Genomic DNA, 23,430 nt, shown 5'->3' with positions numbered 1-23,430 from the left:
TTCCGTCTGTCAACAAAGAGTTTTTATCAGATTTGGAAAATTGAGGCAGCAGAGAAACAGGCCTGTAATCTGTGACGTGGTGTTTGTCTCCAGTTTTGTACAGCGGCATGATGTACAAAACAGAAGCATAGTCATCTTTACATGATTATGAACATCTACTATTCACTAAATGAATCAATAGAAGGTTTCAAATACTAAATACAGAAAACATTAAAAGCCATTAAAGCGAGTATTGTGACTAAATGAGGCACAAAGTGAGGGGATGAGGAGTTTGTTGTTGCAGCAGCGAGAACAAACAGCTGAGTGAGTTTGATCCATCGTCCGGCTGAGAACAACAACAGGAAGCTCAGAGGAACATAATGCTGTAACTTTCATCACTTTTCCTTCAGTCAGTCCGTCTTTTTCTTCTCTGGTTCTCATATTACACAATATTTTCATCAGGAATCATCACTTTGTAATAACATGAACATTGAGCTGTTCTCACCATGAAACGTTTCTCTGCTGCTGATTCACACTGAACTGTCACATTAAAGCTCAGATTAAATTATGACGCTTGAAACACTTTTTATTTGATGTATATTTTCTTTATAGTAAAATTATTTTGAATCTTTATTTTGTAAACGTGATTTTTCTGGCAAAAGATTTAACAATTGTAGGAAAAAGACATTTTATTAGGAAACAATGAAACAGCTTAAACTTATTTTTAACAATCAATTATTTCACTTTTATTTCATATTTTGTTTTGTATTTTATCTTTTATTCTGAGAGGCTCTGAGAGGAGCTGGATGCAGTGTCTTATAATTTTTATAGTTTTAGTTTTTATACTTATTTTATATTTATCTATTTATATAACGATTTATTCTGTTTTATCCACGTTGACTATATCATTATTAAGTTTTATTTATTTTATTTCATCAACATTCTTAACAACGTTTCAAGTGTTTTATAATTTCATTTTTATTATATTTATTATTGCTTATATTCACTTTTCTTCTTCATCTTTTATCATGTTAACTATCCATATTTTATAACTGTCTTGGTGAGCATTAGTGTCTGAACCCATTTTATTGATCAGCTGTAAAACACTTTGAATTTCACTTTGATTTGTATGAAAAGTATAAATTCAGTTTAATTGACTGTTTTAACTTTGATAAACTGTTTTAATCTATTTGTCTTCTTCATTTCAGGAACTCATCATGTTTGTCTCTTTCTGTTGAAATGAGCTGATGTGTTGTTAAAAAAGCAGCTTATTAAAGAAATGAACTGTTTTAATGAGACCTGCCTTGTTGTTTCCTGTTGTCATGTTTCTTTGCACCACCAGAGGGTGACACATTATTTTACAGCAGCAGCAGCAGCAGCGAGTGTTTCTGCTTCCGGAAGCAGAGAAGAAGTGAAAACATCAGCAGGAAGTCGTCATTCAAACACAAAGCAGATGTAAAAGTGATGTTCGTCCTGTTCAACACGTGTTTGTGTTCACAGTGTGTGAGATGTGACAAACGTCACTTTATAACGATGAAATAAATGTGTGACGTTCACTGCGATCAGGAGCGGCGGAGATCCGTGGTGCGTTACAGTGCTCCTCGGAAAACACGGTGCTGATGTCCACACAGTGGTGCTCAGGCGGTGTATGTGCACACTTCATCTGCAGACAGTAGATGTTAGCAAAGAAACGAGCTGATTAGATTTGAAAAAAGCTTCAAAATTATAACTTAAAATACGTGATTCAATCAAAACTGAGTCAAGTGCAAAGTTTAGGAAGTATTCAGATGTTTTACTGCAGTAAAAGTACTAATACCACACTGTAAACTCCTTCACATGTCCTGCACTGAAATATAAGTGAAGTAAGAATGTGAGCGAGAAGTGAGAAATAGATCTGGTCCATGGTTTCCTGCTGAATTATGGGCCACATGTGCAGAAACAAAGCTCGGTCCCTCATCATAGACGCACTGAAGAGGAATCCTGCAGAGCTTCATTCAGAGCAGGGCTGCCCAAAGTGGGGCACGGGCCCGAAGCTGGCCCGCTATCAGGTTTTCTTGTGGGCGGAGTGACACCAGACAGGAAACCAGTCAGCTAATGGAAGTTGGGATCCGATAGCAACATGTAGCATCTCAACAACACACTGCCCAGCTGTAGATCAGCCACTGTGACGACCTGTATGAGACACCGTACTCACCAGAAGTGAAAGCTTACGTAGGTGTGTTGTCGAATAACTCGTATCTGCACCGAGTTTCCTCAGAAGCAGCCGTGTGTGTAACATTGTATCCTCAGCTATATGGTGAATAAACCAAAGCTCTCAAGTTAAACAAGTTGTTTTGTTCCTGCAGGAATCAAACACCGGGCAAAGCAACAGTCACACACTCTCATATCTGAAGTCTTGGTCAGATCGCCTTTAGCTCTGATTACTGCTGATTTATTATCAGCTGATGTCACCAAAGGTTTAAAGGTGACATATTATGCTCATTTCTGCTTGTTGACATGGTTCCTTGATGTCTAAATGGAATGACAGTAACATGCTTTGGTCGAAAAAACCGAAGGATTGAGCACAGCAGGGATGTTTACACACCAGTTTCACAGCCCTGTTTTAAGCGGCTGGTTTGAGTGCCTTTCCCTTTCATGCTAATGAGCTACTGCGTGCGCTGCCCACCTCTTCCTGCCGGGCGGAAGACGTGAGGACGGCATCGCGTGACCATGGCAACGAGCTATACACATTTGCGAAGCAACTTTTCTGTGTCCATGCCTGCATATAACTGATAGTAGCACAGCAGACATGTAGCAGCTGACCCCTGTCTCCGGCTCCATAACAAAGTAGTGATCGCTTTACTGCAGGTAACGTGCAGGTCACTGTCCTTTAGCACAACATGCTAATGAATTAACGTAGCTCACCATCCGCGAACAACTGAGACATTCACCCCGTCTCCTCTGCTTGTTCACGGCCGAGCAGTGGTTCACCTGCCGGTTAGAAGCGATAAAATCTCAATATCCTAATTCATTTTCTCAATTCACTGTCATGTTTTAAAAGAGTGCTGATATGACAAATCGTGAATCCTACGGCCAGTAAGCCCAACGTTGATAACTTCACGTTAGCCTCATATTTACATCGACGGTTAGCGTTAGCATTAGCGTTAGCTCATGTGCTAAACGGCCAAAGTAACACAAACTACACTGTTTTTTAAATACTTACAGTTCCATCATTGACAGTGGGTATGGATCCATCTTTTAGGAACAATCTTGTTGCCAGTCCAGCGTCCAGTCCTGACCCTGGTTGCTGAAGCAGTCCGACGTGAAGTGACTGGCACAGACGTAACACTTTTACTCACTGAAGCTGGGACGTTTCCCTGATAAATAAAATGTAGCCACTTCACTCTGATATCCTCTTTGGTAGGGAGGCCATGTAGCGAAACAGGAGGATCCGTGCATCCGACGACAGAGCAGCAGTGCTCGGCTTTCGGGTTGTACATGGTAGCGGTCAGGCTGTCGCGTACAAGTTAAGCGAGAACGAGAAAAATGGCGGATCCTCGTCCAGGTAGCTGGCGATGTGTGGGAGGAGATAGCCAGCGCCAGGACTGGAGTATGCAAAAGACCGGATTGTGACGTCACAATCCGGTCGAAATCCAAACGGCTCGTTTAGAGACCCAATCCCTGACTCCAGTAATTTACGAAATATTGACTTAGTTGTCGAAAAATCATGCTTAAGGGGTGGGGAGGCACTCCGGATACGCAAATATACATACTAAAGCAAGGAAAAACTGAGTTTTGCATAATATGTCCCCTTTAAGTGATCTCCGATCATGATCATTCAAGATGTTTTAGATAAAGACTGAATTTTGCTTTCTGGGTGAACTGTTCCTTTAAAAGTGGGCCTTTTAATTCATATCTTGCACTTTTTATTCAACTGTTCAATATTATATTCGATGTATTTTATCCTCTATTGTCATTTGTTTGCCTTTAAAAAAATCCTTCCTAAATCCTCTTCATGTTCTTGCAGTGCCTTTAATGTAAAGCACTGTGAAGTGTTATTGAAAGGTGCGTTTGAGGACCGTGTTGTCTCTTGACTTCAGGGAAAGTTTGTGAAACAGAAAGTGAAAGTGAAAGTTAACTCACATTAAGTCTCTGCAGTCTCTCTGCAGAGGCAGCTTCTTCTAACTGAGGCTGTTTCTGTGAAATCATGTGACCACAGAGCATCCTCCCTCCCAGCTCACATAAATACTGCTCCCTGCTCCTCCTCAGCATCACAGCTCCGTGAAGCCGACAGCAGGTAAGAACACTTCCAGCAGGAACGATGAGATACTTTAAAAATGTGCAGGATTGTAGATGATTTCAGAAAGCTTGAAATGGAGCAAAGAGCCACTTGACGAAGACTTTATTTTGCTTTATTGAAAGAATGCTGACATCATCCTACACAGTGATGACAGCATTAAAGCCTTGGACCTGCTATAATATGAAAGTAACAATTTAAGTTAAATTATATTTATTGTTCATTTGCTGCTAATGTAAGGGATTACACAGATGTGATCACAGTCAGATCTGCTCATGTCCTCATGATGGTGCAGGGATATAATAAGCCTCTTAATTTACACATTGACACAGTCGATGATTTCTTGTCAGCTGTAACTGTGTTTCACTCTGGATTATGTGTTTAACTTCTTCTTTTCCTCTAATATCAGAATATGCTCTTCTTTATAAAATACTCTGCTCTGCTCTATGTCTGTGATTGGTCATTTGCTGCAGATACCTCCCCTTTTCATGTTAATGTATTCATGACTAGATGTGGAAAAATGCTCATGCTACGTTAAAATGCAGTTAAGGTCATCTCTTTTTATTTCTTTCTTCCAGACACCAAAACCAGGGTCACCTTCACTGTGTGGAGCCCTCTCAACCAGGCATCATCATGGCAACAGAGTGAGTAACACAAGTAACTCTTAAACTGAGTAAAAGAAACTACTGGAGGTAAACAACCATCAGCCACAACATTAAAACCACCTAGATGCTTTCGCTCCCACCAGCCCAACTTTCCCCCTTTCTACTGATCGTTATCATCAACTAGCCGGGTTAAAATGTCCCATTTGAATCAATCTCTGGCATTATTGTCAAGCTAGCAGCTATGGGAATGTACGAAAACAGTTTTATGACAAATAAACAAAAATGATGTATAGGCTTAGGCTATTGTTATTGTTTTCTTCCCAAAAGTTACAAAGAAAGGCTTGCTGGGAAATTTGTTTGAAAAATGGCCATGCTTGCCCCCTGTTGCTCTAACAATCTAGAGATGTGCATCAGCAACAGTGAGATCAGATGAAAATGTCAGAAAGTAAAAGAGGAAAAGCTCAGAGAGAAAAGGAAGCAGGAATTAGAGGCTCAGGTTTCCAAATACAAAAAAATCAATTCAACTGTTCGGCCAATCTGGAGCCAATCCCAGCTTCACACAATAAAAACAGTAAAAAGTCATAATTGAGATTAAAAGTAAAATAAACAAGCCAAATAATCTGAACCAAAAGCAGAATCTCTGAAAAATGCACGTTTCTCAGGAGATGCCTCCCCCATCCGGCCCCAAGGACTGGATGTCATCATTCAGGGCCATGGCATCAGTTGAAAAGGTTGTTGACCTCCAGTCGTAGCTGATCTGGGAAGAATGGCTTCACCAAGCACAGTGTTTAATATGGAGAGGATGGATTGAGCAGTGGCTACAGACAAAAAGCCCATAATTAAGTTGTCCGTGCTTCTTAGATCCTGTTTCAACCATCTAATGTGCTTCTGTGACTGTAAGTAAGTCGGCTGGCAGAAATGACAAACAGCCTCGATCAAAGTGTCTAAAGGGCCTGTTAGCAACTGGCTAAAAACAGACCTTACTAAACAAGAGTAAGCCGATTGTGGCGAGTGAGAGGGTTGTGCTTTGGGCAGCACTTTGATTAAGAATGAATTTTCACGCCAAACAACGCCACCCTGGGGGTTTCACCCAGGGACCCCTTTTTTAAAGGACTATTTTTAAACCAAAGAAGGCACTCAGGTCCGTTTTACAATTGAGACAGACAGCATTTCTGATTACAAAACAAATATTTATTAATTGTTATTCAACATTTTTAAAACTCAAATGTTAAAAAGTCACTCACTGGGGCAAAAAGGGGAGCCCATCAGGGCTGAGACTTACTGGGCAGATGGGTCCAAAACAAAGGGGGATCCCAGGAACACCACACGTGAAGTAAATGAAAGTGAAACAAAATCAACCCAAAAAAAGTGCTAACACAAGGAGGGACACCGCCACCAGGACACCAATCCGCCACCCTAGACTCAGCACCTGAAGGGGGGGGGGACAGCAAGTGAGAAACAAAAGAAATTAGATACAACTCATCACCAAACGCACATAAGAAATCAAGAAATTAACTATACAAGATCTCTAATAACACGATAGCAAATCAAATAGAATTAACATAATCTATATTAGCACCAATGAAATTTACCTGCAACCAAAATAACCGTAAAGCCAACATAAGAGTCACAATTACAGGTTGCAGTGAAAGCAATGATTACAAAAGAAACAGAAAATAAAGAGCAACTAATCATACAGAAAATAAAATAACTAACACACACGCACACACACACACACACACACACACACACACACACACACACACACACACACACACACACACACACACACACACACACACACAAAGATGCGGCAGGTCCGAAAATAAAACGTAACACGACCTGGACAAAGGAGCCGCTGTAGTGAGCAGCCGGGAGCCAGGCAGACAGCGCTGGAATAGCTTACAGATAATAGTCTGTAGGAGCAGTGGGCAGCGCCGTAATAACAAGGAGACGAAGCACAGCGAAGCCAAGCAGCAGCAATGCGCAGCAAACAGCGAGCAGCCTGCAGCCTGCAGCAACACCCAAGCGAGCCTCTGCCACCAAATGAATGCGGAAGTGGAGGGCGTCAGGAAGTGACGTGACCCAGGATCCGTCAGGCAAGAGGACAACCAGGTGCCTTCTGCCTGCCTTTTATAAGGTGCTCTCTCACTGCCATTGGCTGGGAAGAGCCACCCAGCTAAAATCCACCACACAACTTCATACTGCTACACAAGCAAGGTGCAGTCTCCACAGTTATAGTCCGGCTAAGATCCAAGTCCAGTGTCTAATCCTTTATCCAGTTAAAAGATCCAGTAAAAACAACTCAGACTGACTGGAACCACAGCTGGACCTCGGTAGATGCACATTTTGAACGCTTTAGTCTGTCTGTCATCAAATCAAATCAGTTTTATTTATACAGCCCAAAGTCACAATCACATCACCTCAGTGGACTTTACAGTCTGTACATTGATCAACATCCTTTGTCCTTAGACCCTCGATTCAGGTGAGGAAAAACCCTTTTAACAAGAAAAACCTCAGGAGGAGCCACAGAGGAGGATCTCTCTCCCAGGGTGCAATAGATGTGACATGTACAGAACAGAACAACCCAATCACATTCACAGATTTCATTGACAGAATTCAGATTCAAGTAAATTATATAAAATCTATGTAAAGAGTGTGGATCCGAGAGGACGACTGAGCAGGTGGAGGCATCGCCAGGTGGTGCCCGAGTCACACGACCTCCTCTCCACCGTGGTGACCTGGAGGAGGACACACAAGATAATTAGCTAAAAACACCAGAATGTATGAAGATTTAGATTTTACAAACGTACAGATATAAAGAGATGGTAAAACAGAAGACAGCAATGATCCATGGGAGCCCAGGGTATGAAGATCCAGATCTGTCAATATGTATTGTAGATGGGTGGGTCCACTGATCCGTCTGTGCTAACAGCAGCTATTTAAATACACAGCTGTAACATTTTGTTCTGGTCCAATCAGTAAATAGAAGTTTTATTTAGTTTTATTCTGATTCATTTGATTCAGCTTTTTCACAATTAATATAAAATAACATGTTGAGATGTAGAAGGAGGGGAGGCTGACGTCTGTACATGAAATTAAATGTTTCAATGATCTTCTTCTTCTACAGGAAAATAAAAGGCTCAATGAAACACGAGGACATCATCTCCAAGAGTCGTCTTGTCCGTCCAGGATCTCCTGCTGTCTACCAGCTGAGACCAAAGACAGAGGAGATTGGATCTCTAAGAAGAATGACTCTTGGTGAAAAAGATCTGGACCAGTCAAACAGAACCATCTTACTTGTGGGAGAAACAGGATCAGGAAAATCTACTCTGATCAACGCTCTGGTCAACTACAGCATGGGAGTGAAGTGGGAGGACGATGTCTGGTTTCAGATTGTAGAGGAGGACAAGAGAAATCTATCTATCTGTCAGACATCAGATGTGATCGTGTACCAGATCTTTGGATTTGAAGGTAAAACTCTGCCCTACTCTCTGACCATCATCGATACTCCTGGATACGGAGACACCAGCGGGACTGAACTTGATGCTGCAATCAGTGAAAGATTATTAGACTGGTTCCGCTCAGATGATGGAGTTTATGAGATTAATGCAGTGGGTCTGGTGCTGAAAGCAACTGAGAATCGACTGAGTGACCGACTGATGTACGTCTTTAATTCAGTGGTGTCTCTGTTTGGAAAAGACTTGGAGGAGAACATCGTTGCCCTCATCACACACTCAGATGGTCTGACACCTGAAAATGCTCTGAAGGCTCTAGAAGAAGCAAACATTAAATGTGCCAAAGACGAGGACGATGAGCTTCTTCATTTCATGTTCAATAACCGCCAGAGCAACGAGAAAACAAAGAAAACTAAAGCTGCTTTAAAAAGTGCATGGGATGTGACAACAGATGGAATCAGTCAGTTCGCAGACTTTCTGACAAAAACTAGACCAGAACAGATGAAGACAACTGTTGATGATCTGAAAGAGCGAATCAGACTGACGGCCTGCATCCAAAAGCTGAAAGAGAGGATTGAGTTGACTGAACTAAAACAGACAGAAATCCAACAGACCCAGGAAGCTCTGAAGAAACATGAACAAGAGATGAAGACTGATGAGAATTTCACTGTAGTAGTTCCTGTGATCTGCACAGATACTGAAACACTCGATGGAAAGCGTAATAACAGCGCTGTTCGTTGTACAGTCTGTGACAAGAACTGTCACTATCCATGCAATTGTAAGAGTCTTGATAAGTGTAAGGTCATGAAAGATGGTCACTGCACTGTATGTCCCAAGAAGTGCCGTGTGTCAGCTCATGTGAAAGGAAACAAGATCTGTGTGAACAAGACAACAGGAGTTAAAATGACCCTGCAAGATATGAAAGAGAAGTATGAAGAGAACAAGGAGGAACATGAGAACAAGTTGAGCCTTTTGGAAATTCTTGAGAAGAAAATGGAAAAACTTGAGAAAGAGAGAGATCAGTTGTTGGAGGAGTCCTTCCAGCATGTTGTCAATCTGGAGAAGATCGCCCTGAAAGTTGATTCACTGTCCACTCATGTCCACTTGGACTTCCTGATTGAGAAGATGAAGGAGAAAGGAGACAAAGAGAAGATCCAGAAACTGGAAGAGATGAAGAGTCGAATGGAGGAGGATGCAGGATTTGTAGCAGCGCTGCAGTACAGCTTTAATAAACTAACATCAGCAGTTAAAGGAGCAACAAAGAAGTGAGTGAAGACCATGACAGAGAGCAGACAGTGTAGAAAACAGCTTCACACTGTTGATACAAATGTTGAAACATCACAAAATGTTGTTCAGTGTGTTTCTATAAAGTGTTGATGTGATAACTACATCAGAACATTGAAATGTGATCACCACAGCTAACAGCTCTGCATTAAATGGAGTTAGGACGCCCCCTGGTGTTTCATGTTGAATACAACAGCTCCCTCCTCTATATCACTCATTTAACACAAAGTCACATCCTGTTGGAGAAAAACACATTATTTGTGCTGGACATTGCTGTTATAATCATGTTTTTCTCCAATATAATCAGGCTCTTGCTCACATGTTTATGCTCTTGCTGGTATGAATAGATGCGTCTTATATATCCACCATGATATTATAATGTTGAAGTTGTTGTGAAACTAAATAGAAGTAAAGTCATTATAAAGGAGTTCAGCCTGGAGGGGTTAAACCTCTTCCTGTGTGTTGTGACAGTGTTAATAACAGCAGGATGTATGTGTGGAGGAGGTCAAGGTGCAGCTGGTGGATGTTTGACACTTTGTGACATTTGGATGAGAGAAGAACAAAGTGTCTTTAGACGAGAACCTGTAACGACCAAGTAGAGAAAGGTCAATAACAGCTTGAGTGAAATCATCACATGTTAATGCACAGTGGTAGACTTCATTCATCTATTGTCTATATAGTGAGCTCATCTGTCACATGAAAAAACACTTTTTCAAACCACTCACATGATGGTTTGTAATGCTGAGTCAGCGATCATCGGTTGGACACCACTTTTCACGATGCATTGTAGGACACTTTGAGTCATCTATGCAGAGTATAATAAATCTCACGAAACATCAGACAGCACTACAAAATGTCTCACTTACTGTATAGTCCACTACATAGTGAGTAGTTATGGATTGCAGACAGCCGGTGTCCATTTATTAGGAATAAATGCAACCAATCAGAATCCAGTACTCACCCAGACTGTGGTGTAAAGACGATGAACTGCTTCACTGTAAGGTGAAAGTGGGGGGTTAAAAGATTTAATAAAAGACCTCACCATGTAGAAGGATTTTCTTTGTTTAATTCTATACTCAGTAGTTTTTGAACTCATGTCTTTATATTTCTACAGAAACACCAGTCCCATCCAATCAGAAACTCCTCCTGTTGATCAGTTGAGACTAAAGACAGAGGATATTGGATCTCTAAGAAGAATGACTCTTGGTGAAAAAGATCTGAACAAGACAAACAGAACCATCTTACTTGTGGGAGAAACAGGATCAGGAAAATCTACTCTGATCAACGCTCTGGTCAACTACACCATGGGGGTGAAGTGGGAGGGTGATGACCGGTTTCAGAAGTTAAAGGACGAGGAGAGAAGACAATCAGAGAGTCAGAAGTCAGAAGAGAACAAGGAGTTAGATCAAACAGAGAGTCAGACATCAGATGTGATCGTTTACCAGATCTTTGAATTTGAAGGTAAAACTCTGCCCTACTCTCTGACCATCATCGATACTCCTGGATACGGAGCAACCGGTGGGATTGAAAAAGATATCTTGATCAGTCAACAATTATTAGACTTGTTCCGCTCAGATGATGGAGTTCATGAGTTGAATGCAGTGGGTCTGGTGGTGAAAGCCAGTGAAAATCGTGTGAGTGATCGTCTGATGTACATCTTTGATTCAGTGGTGTCTCTGTTTGGAAAAAACATGGAGCAGAACATCGTCGCCCTCATCACACACTCTGATGGTCTGACACCTGAAAACGCTCTGAACGCTCTCGAGGCTGCAAACATTAACTGTGCCAAAGATAAGGAGGGTCATCCTGTTTATTTTCTGTTCAATAACTGCCAGAGCACACAGAAAACACAAAGGATTCAGAGGGCTTTAAAATATGCATGGGACTTAACAACAGACGAAATGGGCCGGTTCACTGTCTTCCTGGAAAGAAATCCCCCTCAGAAGCTGATGACAACTGTTGCAGTGTTGAATTCACGTATCAGACTGACAGCCTGCATCCAAAACCTGCAAGAGAGGATCGAGTTGACTGAACTGAAACAGAGAGAAATCCAACAGACTCATGATGGTCTGAAGAAACATGAAGAGGAGATGAAGAACAATGAGAAGTTCACTGTAGAAGTTCATGAGGTCTACAAAGAGAAAGAAGGTATCAGTGCTGGGAGGTGGTGGGCGTTTTGGTTAAATTATGGAGGAGCTGTCTGCTGTGAAGTCTGTGAGGAGAACTGTCACTATCCTGGATGCACACTGGCCTGGTATCCAGAGCACTGTGAGGTCATGAAAGGTGGCCGCTGCACTTCATGTACCGGGAAGTGTCCTGCGTCAGATCACGTGAAGGAAAAGAAAATCTATGTGAACAAGACAAGAAAAGTTAAAAAGACCCAACAAGATGTGAAAGAGAAGTATGAAAAGGAGAAATCAGACTGTGACAAGAAAACAAGCCTTTTGGAAGATCTACAGTGGGAAATTGTAGGTCTTCAGAAAGAAAAAGATCAGATGTTGGAGGAGTCCTTCCAGCTTGTTGTCAAACTGGAGCAGATCGCCCTGAATGTTATTTCGCTGTCTACTGTGGTCCACTTGGACTTCCTGATTGAGAAGATGAAGGAGAAAGGAGACACAAAGAAGATCCAGAAACTGAAAGAGATGAAGAGTCGGGCAGATAAAGATGGAAGACTTGCTGCAGTGTTGCGATACAAGTTTGGTAAAATCACAGCAGCAGTTGGTAAAGCAGTTAAAGTGTGGAATTGAGTGAACAACATGACTGAGAGCAGACAGCTGTGTAGAAAACCAGCTGTACACTGCTGATAACAAGTTTAAACATCACATACATTTTTGTCAGTCTGTTTCTATAATGTCGATGTAATCGCTACATGAGGAAATTAGCATGTCATCACTTGTTAAATGTGTAATTCATGGAGACAGCGCCCTCTGTGGTCTGTAAGCACTGTTTGTTCTTGTAGTTTGATGTTTCATCACCAATAGTTACTTCACTGTACAGATGACCATCAGTGACAGCTGAGTCATCATGTTTTAGTGCTGAGAACAGTTCTTAGTGTCCAACAGCTGTTTGTAAATGGACTGAGGACGCCCCCTGGTGGTTAATGTTGGGTAGGACAGCACCCTCCCTGTCCTGTATCACAAACTGACCTCAGTCAGATCCTGATTTAATGTTTTTAAGGATTTTCTCACGTGTTTTAAGGCTGTGATTTATTCTGATGTTACTCTGATGGTGACAGGTCTCACTGACGCATACGTTACATATATAATACACATATAAAGCATTTAAACATGACGTTGTTTTCTCATGTTAATCACTTTGTACAGAGGAAAGATTCTGCAGTTTTGGACATGAATCCAACTTTGAGTCATGTGATCTACTGTACTTTGATTTGATTGGTTCTCTGGTTCCTTCATGTGTCTTCATGCTTGTAAAATCTGTCAGATGACACAGTCCACGTGGAAACATGTTGATCCATATTTTGAGTGATTGTAATATATTGTGTTATTCCACATGAAGTCTGACTGACTGATGCAGTGTTCAGTGAATCATTAAAAAAATCTATGCTTGATGAAATCAGTTTGTTCAGTGTCTTCACTGGATCATCATCAGCTTTTTCACTCTGTTGAATCTTCTGCTGAACTTTCTTCAGTAAACGTCTGTTTGTCTTTGTTACTGAAACACTTTGAGTCTGACACAGATTCACCCAGCAGCGTTATAACTGAGGTTTCATTAGAGATGCTTTCTGTAGTGACCACTAGAGGGAGCCAACACTGCATTACTGAAGGGATTCTGCTGTGTGAACTGACCAGACTCTACTGAACTTTTGTTTGGTGCCATATAAATAAATTATAAAAAATGATTAAATTAGTCATGCTTTTTATAATAATGTAAGTAAACCAAAAAAAAAAAACCAAAAAAAAAACTGCACGGTATAAATTGCTGATGTAAAAACTAACTGATGAATATTTTTTACATGTATTTGTTTTTTTTAAAATGTTGACAGAAAATTCAAACTACATTTCAGGGCCAACACTGAACCTTTAAACTCATTAAATAAACTTTTATTTCTACATTTATTTAACAGCTCCTTCCGTCACCTCATTACAGGTTATACAACATCCACAGAGCACTTTCAACTTGAGTCGATAGCAGCAATATCAAATGGCTCAACCTGGCAGTTTTTAACCTGAAAGATTTTGGTTAATCAAACCGGTTACAAATTTAATTGATAAATCAATTTTTACCACACTGCACAATTATGAATAATTGCCAACAGCACACTACCTCACACGGGGCACCATGTGTAGTGTTTCATGCAACATTAAAGTCCGTGTAAAGCCATTTTCTTCTAAACACATTAAATAGGTCATAAATGTATTTTCTTAAAACATGTAAAAAGCCATTCAACCAGTGGCGGCTGGCCAATTGAGGGCGCTAGGGCGCCGCCCCACCACTCACCACTCCCCACATTACCTTGAATAAGACATAATTTTTTTTAATAAAAATTAAATAATAAAATTAAAATATTTCAAAATACATGAAGCTTATATTTTTTTTTGATGAGAAAGATAAATATATAGTTAATATGATGAGTAAAGTTGTTTCGTTCATCTGCGCTGTCTGATTGGTGATGTGTTTCCGCCCCGGGGCGCAAAAATCTTTGCCCATAGACTCTCGGTAAAAGTTGTACATGCGCAGTAGCTCCTCTTCAATGCAAGAGATAGGACCATGTTGGGGCGCACCTCACCTGCGCCCAGAGCTGAATGCAGCTGGATTTACATACCACTGCCCTCCCGCCATGGGGCCGACGTCACAGCCGTCCGTCATAAAGTGCGGCTGATTGACAGGTCGAGCCGCGGGAGTTGGAGACGATCGGACAGAGAGCAAAATGGAGAAAGAGAAACTAGATAATTCAGTGAAGTCACTTCAGACAACACCTTTTGAGAGGAGAACATATCAGGAGAAGCACAACGTGAAAGAGCACGGACCTGATCAGCCGAACATCAAAATTAATCAGCAGTCCAAGGATAGAGGGAGACAATACACCCGGTCTTTTTCCAGGATCTGGTTTAGCAACAAGGCTTGGCTAGCTGCATGTGGCGAGGCTAATGCTTTATTCTGCTTTCCCTGCCTCCTTTTTCAAACGTCAGGATCTGACCCAGCATGGATTAAGACAGGTATGACTGATTTAAAGCACTTTTCAGAAAAGGCAAAGAAGCATGAACAAACTGGGATCCACATGGAAAATGCACTGCGACTAGCCATGTTTGGCAAAATAAACATTTCATCTCAGCTTGATGAAGGCTACAGGATAGGGATCCATAAGCATAATGAGGAGGTTGACAAAAACAGGCACATCCTATCTAAAATAATAGACTGTGTCAAGTTCTGTGGTGCATTTGAACTTGCCCTGCGTGGCCATGATGAAAGTGAAGGCTCAGAAAATCCTGGTGTTTTTAGAGGATTGGTGGATTTTGTAGCATCACTGGATACAGTTCTACATGAGCACCTGCAGACTGCCACTGTGTTTAAGGGGACATCTAAGACTGTACAGAATGAACTCCTTGACTGCATGCTGTCAGTTTTGAGAGAGTGCATCGTTGGAGAAATCAGGAGTGCAGACTTTGTCTCCATCCACTCAGTGTCAGCTGGTGCTTGTGACCCGCTACATTGACAAGGCCCATGATCCAAGAGAGGTTTTTTGAGTTCATACCTCTCCAAAGGGCCACAGCTGATTCCATCGCCACAGCACTTCTGGATAGGTTGAGCTCCATTCTCCCTGATGACCAGAAGAGCAAGCTCATTTCCCAAGCATACGATGGTGCAAGTGTCATGAGAGGAGCCACAGGTGGTGTGCAGAAGAAGGTCCAAGACGTCTATGTGAATGCACACTACGTCCACTGCTATGCTCACCAACTTAACCTTATCATGCAGCAGGTGACTTCCCATATCCCAAAAGTGAGTAATTTCTTCTCAGACCTGGCTGGATTCTCTGGCTTTTTTTCAAGATCTCCTAAGAGAACCAGCGTGCTCGATAGAGTGGTGGCCCACAGACTACCAAGAGCAAGCACAGTGAGGTGGAACTTTCATAGCCGAGCTGTGAACACTGTTTTTGAGCACAAAGAAGACCTGCTCCAGTGTTTTGAAACCATCAGGGACTCAGGAGAGTTTGATCCTACCACTGTGAGAGAAGCTGGAGGGTTTGTGAGGCTGCTGGAGGATGATCATTTCAGCTTCTTCCTGAAACTGTTCCATCTCATCATGCCTCATGTGGACATTCTCTACAGCCAGCTCCAGAAGCGGACCATCGACTCAGTCTTTGTTCAGGGAATCATGCAGCAGTTCACAGACAACATACAAAAGATCAGGTAAATTAATGTGTATCTTGTGCTGTTTAATATAACTGATATAGTGTTAATCTCTATTATGCTTTTACATTTCTTGTTATTTTACCTGGCAACTAAAGATGAACTTTTCTCTTCTGGTTCTGTTCAGAGATTCCCTCCCTACTCTCTGTGGAGAACACAGTGGCAGTGTATCTCAGCTGGCCAAGAAACGTCGCATACTGGGCCCAGGTGATCTTCAGAGGGTAGCTACAGAGGTGAGATTGAAGCTAAATGTGTGGTGTAGGTCTTTTACAGTGTTTTTAATCATAGTAGTGCTATATTGTGAGGAAGTGGGGAACACACCTTAGAATACGTCCTATATAATAGTCTACTTTTATAGAGGTGCAATGTTAATTTGCATTGTTGCTATTAAATGAACACATATATTCATAAAATAAATTGTTTTTATATATTAAATCATATATTAAAAAGCTGACTTATAGCCATCTCCATATTGTATTAAATGGATGCATTCATTTTTTTAGGTTTGTGACACCATCTTGGGCCATGCAGAACACAGATTTGCCTTCACAAAGCATCTGATCAGTGCTACACTGCTGCAGGCAGACAGATTCCAGCAGTACCACAGCCAGTTCCCTGAAGCAGCACTGAACACCACCATGGAGGCTTACCCACTGCTGAACAAGAACAAGCTGAAAACTGAACTGGCTCTCATCTACAGCAATGATGAGTTCAAGAGCTGCAGTGGTGCTGTGGCTCTTTACCATCTCTTCATGGGGAACAATCTTCAGGACACCTTCTCAGAGACTGTGGCTCTGCTGAAGATCATCATCACAACTCCTATGACCACAGCTGAATCTGAGAGGTGCTTCTCAACACTGAAGAGAATCAAGACCTTCCTCAGGAACACAATGTCACAGGATCATCTCAATGCATTGGCCATGCTCTCTATGGAGAAGAAACTTGTCAAAACCATCCATTGTATTTAACCACAGAGTCATTGAGAAATTTGCCTCTCTCAAGGATAGAAGGGCAAAATTTATGTACAAAAAGTAGAACACTAGAGAGTTGTATTTATGTGTGTATATATCTATATATATATATATTAGATATATATAGATATATATTAGACAGATATAGATATATAGAGATAGATAGATAGGTAGGTAGGTAGGTAGATAGATAGATAGATTCTTTTCATTTCACACACGTTCGAAAATAAATTCAATTCAATACCTTAGTACAGGTTTGCTTGCTTTTTGGTACTGTATATGTCTATTTTGGAGTTATAGCCCCCCCTGGAGAAAATTCCACCAGCCGCCACTGCATTCAACCATTTAGAATTTAATTGTGGAGCTAGGCTTCCAAACTGTGTTTCAAAATTTCTGTGTTCAGGATTTAATGGGCGGGTCAGAAATCATAGCCGCGTTATTAGCATAAACCCCGCCCTGCTGCAGAAGCGGTATAAATACGTTCAGTGCATTAGCATCGCTTACGATAGTTTGCAGCTAGCTAACCAGTGAACCAGTCAGCTAACCAGTCATGTCTCCTCCACGCCGCTCATGCATCTTTCCTGGATGCCACAGTGTGCAGGTTAACGGCTCAGTTAGCTTATTTAAGTTTTCCAGCGACGACAACGTAAGGAAACGGTGGATCGATTTTGTCAAGAGGAGCTACTGTGGAGAGTTCAAAATCGCCACCAACACCCGTCTCTGCAATGTCTACTTTACCCCCGATAGTTACAGCAACTATCACCAGGTAAAGTCTGGATTTCTGAAGAGTCCGTTGATGCTGGTCAGTGGGGCCGAACTGATCCTCTCTGTCCCCGGCTTGCATCCTCCCGTCCCGCCGACACCAAGTGCCACCATTACGGCCACCGGCATTATGTGGCCACCACCGACCCTCTCCGTCCCGCCGACAGCGGCTGCCACCATCACGGCCACCGGCATTATGTGGCCGCCACGACCCCCTCCGTCCTGCCGACAGCAGGTGCTCTCATCTCCGCCACCAGAATTACGTGCCCGTCAGAGATTGTAAGTGTGTGCTTATGTTATAAATATTGTATTCATTTAATTAAATGCATTTTGCTGAAGGTGCAAATCCTGAAAGTGATTTTACATCGTGCATCCTGTCATGCCCATGTAATGTTAGCAAATGTTATTGCATGTAATCATGACATGATTTGGCCTTATTCCCCGAGTGGAGTCCATCTGACAGCACAATAATCCATGATCATGATATCCATGATCCGTGATAATCCACAGGTAATATTTTATGTGCACCAATATAGCTATGACAAGGAATTATATGTAGACTGGCGTTTTACATTTGTGTGTATTGTAAAACATGGACCAAGGGACACCTAAAATGAGCGCCCTGAGCGCGTTTTTTTTTTCACGGACAGGAGCAGCTAGTTTAGACGGAGTCAATATGTGAGTTATCATTTTCTGTGCGCATGCAGCATATATGATTCAGTTATTTCAAAACTAAAGCTACTCCACAGCTGGTATTATCCCTCACAACTGATGAAAATAACTATCAGAAAAGTAACTGTATGAACAAAGTATGGAAAGTAAGAGTACTCATTGCTGTAAAATGTTAGCGTTTCAATATTATATAGATGGTGTTTTGGATTACTGTCACTGTTGCACAAATCTGCTCATTTTTAACAACAACATGCTTTTGTATAGTTAAATCAATAGTAATGCATCGTATTTTAGAAGATGATATATGTTTGGCGCCTTTCTGTTCTGTGAGAACCACGTATCTATAAAAGGTCTACTCGTGATGTCAGCTCAGTAGGCTACGTCCTTGTGCAGTAGACGGAGGCGGCTCCTCTCCCGCGCGTGGGCGTGTTTCCAGCGCCTCTAACCGACACGCCACCAGCGTTTCACAGCAGAGAGAAGTGCTTGTTTTTCCATGATTTTGAGACCTAATTTCATATACTTACGATTTTTTTAATCTTTCAAATTTGGCTCAGTGGTCAATGATACATGTTACTGTGGTGTGACAAACTCGTAACACAATTTTTTTGCTGCTTTACATGCACTTTAATAGGGAATTTGGGGTTAAATTTGGCTATCAATAATGATTAATGATTATCAGGAATGATTATTAATTATGATAAATAACAGGATGCAGTTAGATTGGATTAGATTAAACAGTCTCATAAAAAGGTACTAAACAGTTTGTAACTGATAAATAATTAATAATAATTAATTAATTAGAGGTTGGTGACATTCACTCTTGTACAATATTAGACAATAGACAGCATGAATGTTCAAAAGTCTTTTATTTAACACAAAGTTGAAAACACACTAACTAACATGTACTATATACAGGTGTGTGTGTGTGTGTGTGTGTGTGTGTGTGTGTGTGTGTGTGTGTGTGTGTCTGGAAGACCAAAAGCATGACATGGACAAAGGAAGACTACAGACAAAAAGGCTGATCAATAGGGACTACAAGATGGCTGATCGAAGGATCGGACTCAGGTCCAAGTTGGTGGATCACCACTTGTTTCATTGATAGGAGAGAACAAAGAACAAAGGTGGTGCTCACATCATGTGCTCACTGATATCACATGTGGGTGTGATATGTTTCAGGCAGAAGGAGCCTGAGTCTGTGTGAAGAATAATTCAACGAACGTCAAATGAGCTGTGTAGCAAAGCAAACTACCAATAACCTGACCTGAGATCACAACAACACCCAAACAGTGAACAAACACATAGATTGAACCAGGGGAGTAGGTTTGATTTTGAGATTGGTGGGGACACAAAAGTGCTCCAAGGCAGCACTCCTGAAAGTTGACGTTTTTTTGGCATTAGCAATCATAATTTGCTGCTCTCCCTGCTGCTCTCTCCAGGTGGATCAGTTTCCTTAGGAATAAACCACAATATAAATTTGACAACTGTATAGCAACTACTGTAAACACATACACACTGGTAATACATGATGAGGCCTCTTAGAACACCAGACTTGATATAAAGCTCTGATTTTAAAGCCACGTGGGTGAAGCGTTGCTTTTCAGATCATCATCACACTAACATTTGTCACAGTGCTGAATCTCATGACTAACATATCCATCATTATTTAACCTCACTGTGAATTTCCAGCCTCTCTTTCAGCTTCTCCTCCTCTACCCCCTCCTGGGATCAGTTTGCCGGGGTTGCTTCATCGCCCCCCACTGGTGGTTTCGGCCTATGCTGATGATGTTAATGTTTTTGTTCGGAATCAGGGAGACGTGTCTTTTCTAACACATGCCTTGGATCTTTTCAGCAAAGCTGCTTCAGCAAGGGTAAATTGGGGGAAAAGTGAGGCTTTGCAGTTGGGGTCGTGGGGGGAAACAGGGGCACCGGTGTTACCGGGGAACCTGAGCTGGGGAAGGCAGGGCATGAAGGTGCTGGGGGTGTTTCTGGGGAGTGAGGAGTTTCAGAAGAGGAACTGGGAGGGTGTGATGGAGAAAGTGTGTGTCAGACTGTCTAAGTGGAAATGGTTGCTCCCTCAGCTCTCCTACAGGGGAAGAGTCCTGATTGTCAATAACTTGGTTGCCTCGACCCTTTGGCACAAGCTGAGGGTCTTGCAGCCACCGAGGGGCCTGGTTGAAGCCATCCAGAGGAAGACGGTGGAGTTCTTCTGGTCGGGACACCACTGGCTGAGATCAGCGGTGCTGCACCTGCCGGTACATGAGGGTGGACAGGGCCTGGTCAACATCGCGGCGCGGGTCGCGGCTTTCAGGCTGCAGACGGCCCAGAGGCTTCTGTACAGTTTTGGTCTGCCGTGGATGGACACAGCCTGCTTGCTGCTGAGGAAGGCCGGTCGTCTCGGGTACGATAAACATCTGTTTCTGCTTGAGCTCAGCTCAGTGGACTTATCTGGTTTGACATCTTTTTACCAGTCGGTGCTCGAGGCGGCGCAGGTCTTCATTTTCCAGCGGAAGGATGCAGTAACACCTGGGATGTGGCTCTTTGAAGAACCTCTTCTATGGAACAGTTTTATCACCTCGGGGGTCCTGTCCTCCGACAGCCTCAGGGTCAGACTGAGGGAGGCCGGCTGCCTGAAGCTGGGGCACCTCCTGGGGACCTCCATCCCCCACCTGGCAGAGCGACTCAGCATTAGGTCCAGCAGAGTGCTGCACAGGCTGGTGGCAGAGGTCTGTGGGTCCCTGCCGGAGGTTCTTAGGGGGTTCGTGAAGGACCGGACTGTTCTGGACCAGTGGGATGAGCAGCATGAATATGTGTTTCCTGCCCTGATGGTTTCTCCTGCGGTTGGCCAGTGGCGTGAGGAGGAGGACCTCCTGCTTTCTCTGAGGACCCCACAGCTGGGAGACCTGGAGTCTCTGGGGAGAAAGGAGGCGTATAACATCGTCCTGAAGGTGGCAGGCCTGCGCTCTCTGGCCGAGTTGAAGGTGTCGAGGTGGACTGAGTTTTTTGGCAGGGGCTCTTCTCCAGGAGGTTGTTGGCGGTCCCTGTACAAATCCCCCGTTGAAAAACGGACGGGCGACCTCCAGTGGAGGATTGTACATGGGGCCATAGCTACAAACAGGTATCTGGCACACCTTGATCCTAGCACGGGGGTCAGCTGCTCCTTCTGCTCTGACACTGAGACATTACAACATCTCTTTGTCCAGTGTCCCAGACTGGAGCCTCTGTTCAGGCTGCTGCAGGGCTGGGTTCAGGGGTTAGGGGAGCACTTCACTTCCTGTTTATACATCTATGGGCCACGCTATTCCGCAAAGAAGAAGGCAACACACACACTCATCAACTACATCTCAGGGTTATCAAAGCTAGTCACGTGGAAAACACGTAAGAACAGGGTGAGGGGTCAGGGGTCACAGGAGGTGGTGGCTATGGTAACGGGGATGCTGGCAGCTCGGCTGAGGGTGGAGTTCAGCTTCTACAGGCTGACTGACCAGATAGAGGGTTTTGTAAAGACCTGGGCTGTAAATGGTGTTTTGTGTTCAGTCCAGGAGGACTCACTAGTCCTGAGTTTCTGAGTCTTTTTCTGTTGCTCAGTTGATTATGTCCTGTTTTTCTCTGTTGCAATTGTGTGATTGAATTTGATAGAGTTGTGTGACATAGTATGGACTGATAATTAAAGTTTGGTTTTAAAAATCAAAAAATCTACCCCCTTCCAGCCTCTCCTTCTCTATCTCCTCCAGCTTCTCCTCCTCCATCTCCTCCAGCCTCTCCTTCTCTACCTCCTCCTGCTTCTCCTCCTCCATCTCCTCCAGCCTCTCCTTCTCTACCCCCTCCTGCCTCTTCCTTCATCTGCTCCAGCCTCTCCTTCTCTACCTCCTCCTGCCTCTCTTCCTCTATCTCCTCCAGCCTCTCTTCCTTCATCTCCTCCAGCTTCTCCTCCTCCATCCCCTCCAGCCTCTCCTTCTCTATCTCCTCCAGCTTCAACTCCTCTATCTCCTCCAGCCTCTCCTTCTCTACCCCCTCCAGCCTCTCCTTCTCTACCTCCTCCTGCATCTCCTCCTCTATCTCCTCCAGCCTCTCCTTCTCTATCCCCTCCTGCTTCTCTTCCTTTATCTCCTCCAGCCTCTCTTCCTCTACCTCCTCCAGCCTCTCCTTCTCTATCTCCTCCAGCTTCAACTCCTCTATCTCCTCCAGCCTCTCCTTCTCTACCCCCTCCAGCCTCTCCTCCTCCATCTCCTCCAGCCTCTCCTTCTCTACCTCCTCCAGCCTCTCCTCCTCCATCTCCTCCAGCCTCTCTTCCTCTACCTCCTCCTGCCTCTTCCTTCATCTGCTCCAGCCTCTCCTTCTCTACCTCCTCCTGCCTCTCTTCCTCTACCTCCTCCTGCCTCTCCTCCTCCATCTCCTCCTGCCTCTCCTCCTCCATCTCCTCCTACCTCTCCTCCTCCATCTCCTCCAGCCTCTCTGCTGTCTGTCACCTCACAAAAATATGTTGATGCATGACATGAACAGATACATTAGGGATACAATGGTCATAGAGCTTGATGGTACAGTTATTGCCTGAGCAAAAAAGGCTTTTACTAAATATTAAGATTACTTAATATTAATTAATTATATTTTATAATTATAAAATCACATGATCATCTAGAATCTGAGGTTTTATTGTATTTCCACACAAATTTTCTTTATTTGTGTTTTTAAACCGTTGCTCTCTTCTACACAAATACATGAAAATAAGAATTAAAAATAACTTTAAAAAAGTGAATCTCTTTGGCATTAAATATTCTCTTTTATTCAATATCTGTATTGTTGAGCCTCTACCTATACACCCTTGAAGTAACTTACACTTTGACTCCTAAAGAAGTCTCTTATATCCAGTTTTCTTTTCTTTGACACGCACGCAAACAGACACAAACACAAATGTAAATGACACCACTGATATTAAATCAGTGATATCACTGATATCAATCAATCTTCCGACCCAGGAAGAACAAATGCCGAACATGTTGACAACTTAGGGCGCTTTCACACCGCTAGTTCGATTATTTGGTCCGCACCAGGCAGTAA

The 23,430-nt window shown here is 42.8% G+C and overlaps 2 protein-coding genes across 2 annotated transcripts; both read left to right on the top strand.

Annotated features, from left to right (window-relative positions):
- The first annotated feature begins 7,996 nt into the window (after positions 1 to 7,996).
- On the top strand, positions 7,997 to 9,587 carry LOC141005657 (uncharacterized). The gene has a single exon (XM_073477579.1). The coding sequence runs from the start codon at positions 8,007 to 8,009 to the stop codon at positions 9,585 to 9,587; it is 1,581 nt and encodes a 526-aa protein (XP_073333680.1). The 5' UTR covers positions 7,997 to 8,006.
- Positions 9,588 to 10,734: 1,147 nt separating this feature from the next.
- LOC141006157 (uncharacterized) lies at positions 10,735 to 13,113 on the top strand. Its single transcript, XM_073478293.1, has one exon. The coding sequence runs from the start codon at positions 10,799 to 10,801 to the stop codon at positions 12,347 to 12,349; it is 1,551 nt and encodes a 516-aa protein (XP_073334394.1). The 5' UTR covers positions 10,735 to 10,798; the 3' UTR covers positions 12,350 to 13,113.
- Positions 13,114 to 23,430: the final 10,317 nt, after the last annotated feature.

The sequence above is a fragment of the Pagrus major genome, chromosome 12, assembly GCF_040436345.1.
Source record: "Pagrus major chromosome 12, Pma_NU_1.0".
Taxonomy (NCBI): Eukaryota; Metazoa; Chordata; class Actinopteri; order Spariformes; family Sparidae; genus Pagrus; species Pagrus major.
The sequence above is the reverse complement of the archived record's forward strand: the minus strand, read 5'-3'. Positions and strand labels throughout refer to the sequence as shown.

Excerpts from the sequence above, each read along its gene's own strand:
- LOC141005657 (XM_073477579.1), top strand. The coding sequence starts at position 8,007 with ATGAAACACGAGGACATCATCTCCAAGAGTCGTCTTGTCCGTCCAGGA.
- LOC141006157 (XM_073478293.1), top strand. The coding sequence starts at position 10,799 with ATGACTCTTGGTGAAAAAGATCTGAACAAGACAAACAGAACCATCTTA.